The sequence below is a fragment of the Hippopotamus amphibius genome, chromosome 2, assembly GCF_030028045.1.
Source record: "Hippopotamus amphibius kiboko isolate mHipAmp2 chromosome 2, mHipAmp2.hap2, whole genome shotgun sequence".
Classification (NCBI taxonomy): Eukaryota; Metazoa; Chordata; class Mammalia; order Artiodactyla; family Hippopotamidae; genus Hippopotamus; species Hippopotamus amphibius.
Genome location: NC_080187.1, coordinates 173,672,663 through 173,678,226, shown reverse-complemented (window position 1 = coordinate 173,678,226; position 5,564 = coordinate 173,672,663). Strand labels below are relative to the sequence as shown.

The 5,564-nt window shown below is 39.6% G+C and overlaps 1 gene segment (V, D, J or C); it reads left to right on the top strand.

Moving 5' to 3' along the window:
- Positions 1 to 3,919: 3,919 nt before the first annotated feature.
- Positions 3,920 to 4,815, top strand: LOC130844595 (T cell receptor alpha variable 26-1-like). The segment is given in 2 exon segments: positions 3,920 to 4,009; positions 4,436 to 4,815. Coding segments are annotated over 2 exon segments (420 nt in total).
- The last annotated feature ends 749 nt before the right edge of the window (positions 4,816 to 5,564 follow it).

The window sequence follows — 5,564 nt, the reverse complement described above, 5'->3', positions numbered from 1 at the left end:
CAGGCATGACCTTTCAAATAGCCCCCCCGCCCCTTTCCTTTTTTTGGAGTTTAGCCACATGGAACGAGAAAAATGAGTGAAATATAAAAATCACATTGAATGAGAAAAGCTTACATGTCCCTCTTCACTGTAGGGCCGCAATGTGAACAACCAGCCACCTGCTCTGGGGCTGTGGGGGTCAGGCTCACTCCTCACTCCAGGGATTCTCAGGAATGACCATGACCCCTGCACGTGGTCTCTCTTCGTGGTCTCTCAGGGAAGCTGTGCATTGTACCTGGTGCCCCAGGGCTTCCAAAGTCACAAAAGGGAAGCTGCCAAGGAGTCTTCATGTTTAGTCTCAGCACTGCCACGATGTTAACGTCTGCTCATGTGTTTATTACACTGAGTCATGGAGCCAGCCCGGCTTCAGTGTGCACGGGGGCTACACAAGGGCTCGGATATCAGGAAGCAGGGATCACTGAGGGCAACTTTGGCCGCTAGTTTCCACGTGAGCTGATAGAATAAACACATTCCCTGTGCAGATGGGCACCTGAGTGCTAATGAGCACGCACATCTTCAACGCCCATCAAGGTCCTGTGCGTTCACCTCTCACATAGCACCCACGTCCATGTCCTCATTTCTGTACTCCTTGCTACTCTCTTAATTCAAGCACTCAGCTCCTCTCATTTGGATGACAGCACGGGCCTCTTAACTAACTTCCTGCCTCTACTCTCACCTCCTATGTTTTCTTTCAGAAACTTTATAGTTTCATCTACCACATTTAGATCTTGTATCCATTTAGAATTAATTTTTTGTATGCTATGAGAAAGGAGTCAAGGTACTTTCAAAAAATACAGATACCCAGTTGCTCTAGTTGTTATACCATAAAGGCCATCTTTTCCCCCGTGGAGTTGCAGAGACATCTCTGGAGAAAATCAATTGATGGTGTATGCACATGGGCCTCTTTTTGAATTTGATTCTGTTTACTGACTTCTTTATTTTATCCTCTTACCAACAGAACATTCTGCCTTAATTACTGGGGCTACGTATATATTTTGAAATTGGAAATGCAAGTCAAACTTTCTTCTTTTCTAAGATTTATTCTAGGTCTTTGTACATCCACATAACTTATAGAATTAGCTTCTCAATGTCTACCAAAAAAAAAAAAAAAAGGTTGCTAGTGATTGGATTGGGATTGTGTTGAATTTATAGATTCATTTGGGACAATTTACATCTTAACATATAGAGTCTTACGCTATTCCTTTTTATGTAGATCCTAATTTAGTAAAGTTAAAAAAAATTTTGTAGAAGACTTGCATACCTTGCATTATATTAATTCCCAGGTATTTGATAAATGATATTTAAATTTCATTTTCTAATGCTTTTTGCTAGAATTTGGAAAAAATTTGATTTTTGTGTTTGGTGACTGTATTAATTCATCTATTAGTTCTAGTTCTTGTAGTTTTATAGACTCCTTTGTATTTTCTACATACACAAGAGTATGACCTATGAATAAAAATGGTTAAACTTCTTTTTCAAAATTCATACATTTTATTTCCTTTTCCTGGTTTGTTGCCAGGCCCTCCAGGAGGACAGTGAATAGAAGTAATGATCGTCTACCTGTCTTGCTTATGATCCTATAGGGAATAATATTGACTTTTGATATTTTCATTGACACCCTTCACTAGATTAAGGAATTTCTCTTCCATTTCTGGATTGTTGAGAGTATTCATTATGCAGAGATATTGGCCTTTCATCAAATTCTTTTGATTTTCTGAAAGAAATTTAAGTACATTATTTTGTTTTCATAAAGCAAAGTAAGATAACCTCATCTCATATGGTCTTAGAGATATGATTCTCTATAATGAAAAACTCTGAAAAGAGCCAAGATACTAGAAAACTTATTTTTAGATTCTCCATAGTCATACAGGGTACGACATACAAAAAATTTACTGGTAATTACTTTTCTTTCACTTTTTGCTAATATAATAAAATAATACAGTCCTATCTACTTTAAATAATATTTATTTGTTCTTTTATTTTCAGTAGCAGTGCTTGTTGGCTTATCTGTATGTGCGTGTGTGTGCATGTGTGTGTGTCTGTGTGTGCATGTGTGTGTGTGTGTGATTTGCCACAGAACAGACTCCCAATGAATATTTATGATTATTTGTTAAATGAACGAAGTATGATTACCATGACATTTACTCCCGTGTCTCCAGGATAATTTTCCTCCATCCTAGGCTTGGCATGTTTGTTGTCTATTGTTGAATTTCGTCAACAACTATAACCCTCTATTTATCCTATTGGAGTCATTTGTTTAGCTTGATTCCATAAAATTGAAAGATTGTTTTTAGAATAATTTAAAGAGTTGCTCAACATAATTCTTTTCGCTAAACTAACGAATAACGATTCATCTACTCATTTAAGAAACAGGTAACTAACTCTTGAGGACCTCGTCTGTACTAGCCTCTCTTATAAACATTGAATTACATGGGCTTTTGAAGTAAACTTTAAATATGGGAAGGTTAGAAAGAAAAGGAAAATTATAAGAAAAGCCAACAGCAGATAATCATGTGACTGAAATAAAGCAATCAAAAATAATTAAAACCTTTCTGTGGAGTATTGTAGGACCAAGAAAACAGAGATGGGTACAGAGGACTTACAACTAAATTTTTTTTTAAAGCTCTTTATTAGATTATAATTGCTTTACACTGTTGTGCCAATTTTTGAGGGACACCAAAGTGAATCAGCTGTATTTAGAATGCAAGCTGGTACAGCCACTATGGAACACAATTTGGAGCTTCCTTAAAAAACAACTAAAATATTTACCTTCAAACCTGAGGAGGTTTCCGAAAGATTTCTGGCTGACTTTTGGCCTGGGTTTAGCTCTGCGGTTCTTTTTTCAGCCACAAGAGGGGGCTGCTCCACCTGAAAACAATGTTCCTTTCTGGGAGAAGGGAAGGTACTGTTTTCCATTGCTGTTCCACAGAAAAAGGAAAAACGACACACTTTCACCCTCAAAACAACTTGAGCTTTATAATCCCTTGAGTGTGTGTAGTCAAGGATTAAGGGGATCTTAGCCCAACAGCCTGAGCCCCTTCCGTGTACCTCCCTAAACACTGCTCTCTCTGTTTCCCTCCCGTGATTATCCCTTCCCTTCCCTATTCCTTATGCTCTTTTTTCCCTTCCCATTTTTCTACCACTCTCACCTACCCCCACCTTGTTTGCTTTCCCCTCTGTCTTTTCTCTCTGCCTCAGCATCCTTGGTGAACATCTCCTACAAGCATGGGCATAGAGAACATGAGGATTAAGGACCACTTTTCAAGGAGAATGAAGTGAACTCCATCTGAATCATCAGTCACTATATCAAGAACAGATGCGTTGAGAAATGTCTACCTAGATGATGGTGGGTGCCTGATTCCAAGGACCTTTACAGGACTCCAAGTTCCGGGATGTATAGTTTTAATCTCAATGTTATTAATATTTCCTGTCCCTCAGAGCACATCACTGTCTACTTTGGAATCTCACATACACTTTCTGAAACGTGGATGGGAATATTCATCTCCTTACAATGCAGAGCTCAGTTCAGTTTTCTAGGATTAATCATTGCTTTCCACAAGCTTCATGGAGCATCAGCCAATTTCTTTAAGGAACAAATGACGGAACAGTGGTTGTGCTTAGACACATCACTGTGATTGGTGTTCCTTTTCCAGAACCAGATTTTAAACATCACAGATGATGGCAGTGGGCACCATGTGAGCTGGGGATGTCTCACCTTCTTTTGGGGACATCACTAAAAAAGGGGAGGAAGATTTAGACAGGCAACTGCTCCGTCATTGGCTGAGAAGTTCCTGGCAACAACACAGTGGCAGCCTCATTTGTTGTAAGTCTTTACTAGCAGCGGTTACTTCTGTTCTCTGGAACCTTTTTAGCCTAGGATCAGACACAAGACTGAGCTCTGAGTCCATGATCCTAGCTTATCCTTGAAGTATGAGGCTGGTGATTGGAGTAACTGTGTTTCTGACCTTGGGTAAGTGTTCTGTGTCTACAGGGATGACTTTGAGGCCAAGGGACCATGAAGGGTTATTTGCTATTCCTCTCCCTGTGGGTTATTCAGTATGCTAGGGATGGAACAGAGAACTGATCTATGCATTTGCTAGGGAGCACAAACTTCTACATAACAGGTGAAATCATAGCCATGATCGCAGGAGAGTCCTTACCAGTAACCAAGTTGTAAGAAATCTCTGGGTTTATTGAGCCAATGACCCACTGTGGAGCCTCTGATTCTTGTCATGTGGCTTTGGTATCTATAATAAACACCAATGACATTTTTGCTGGATATCAATAAAAACACTGGAGTAGGGGGAAGGGCCAGAGAATTATGGGAGTGTTATCTTGATCCATAGAATTAACTGATTTGTGGTAAGGGGCTAACTTCATTTTCTTGATCCCTTAGGGACTATAATTGATGCTAAGACTACCCAGCCCAACTCCATGGATTGTGCTGAAGGAGAAGATGTAAACCTGCCTTGTAACCACTCTACCATAGGTGGAGATGACTATATACATTGGTATCGGCAAAATCCCAGTCAGAGTCCACAGTATATCATTCATGGCTTACGAAGCACTGTGACCAACAGCATGGCCTCACTGACCATAGCTGCAGACAGAAAGTCCAGCACCTTGGTCCTGCCCCAGGTTACCCTGAGAGACACCGCTGTGTACTACTGCATCCTGAGAGAGGCACATTGGGACAGATGGGGCTGCACCTGTGCAGTATCTCTCTGGTGGCAAGGATGGGGGTACAGGGCAGGAGCAGCTGTCACTGAAAGCTAAAGCCATCTAGAGGGAGAGTCAGAGAGCAATAAGGAGTGAGGAAAATGAAGGGAAAGAAAAGGGAGAAGATAGATAAAGAAAAGAAGAAAGAGAGGACAGGAAGAAGCGCTAGATTGGTTGATGTTGCTGAGACAAATTATGAGGAGACTTAAGAATCATACTTTTAACACAGCAGTAAAGTGAAGAGGTATTAATAATTTGTCATGGCTCCTCCGCACCTTAATAAAATGCTGGTCAGTGTGTTATTGTCAACATAAAAAGTGATAAAAATATAAATAATTCTCCTTGTTCCAGAGGCATCTTTCATTTGGACCCAGAAGCAAGTCCAGACTCTGAAGTGCACATTATTTAATTTTTCTACTTACCAGAAACAAATTACTCTTTCTCCAAGAAAAATCTGAAATGTGTTTTGTTGCTAATCTAGAACATTCATATTTGTTATGAAGTTTTTTTGAAAGAAACAGAACTTAAGTGAATAATAATTTATTTTTAACTGTCTAGAAGTCCTGCCGCCATAAAGATTTTTCATCATCCTTTGATATTCCCTAAGGAACACACAGATCCATCTTACTGTAAGAGATTCAGGCAGAGCAAAAGTGAAAGTCCATGACTCTATCTACTTCATTCCACCCTAGCTCCCACTGTCCTTCTCTGAGAAAACTGATTCTGATAGTTTGTTACAACATGCTAGTCTGTTTATTTCAATTATCTATGTCTTTGCATATCATTTTCTACAATTACATACACAT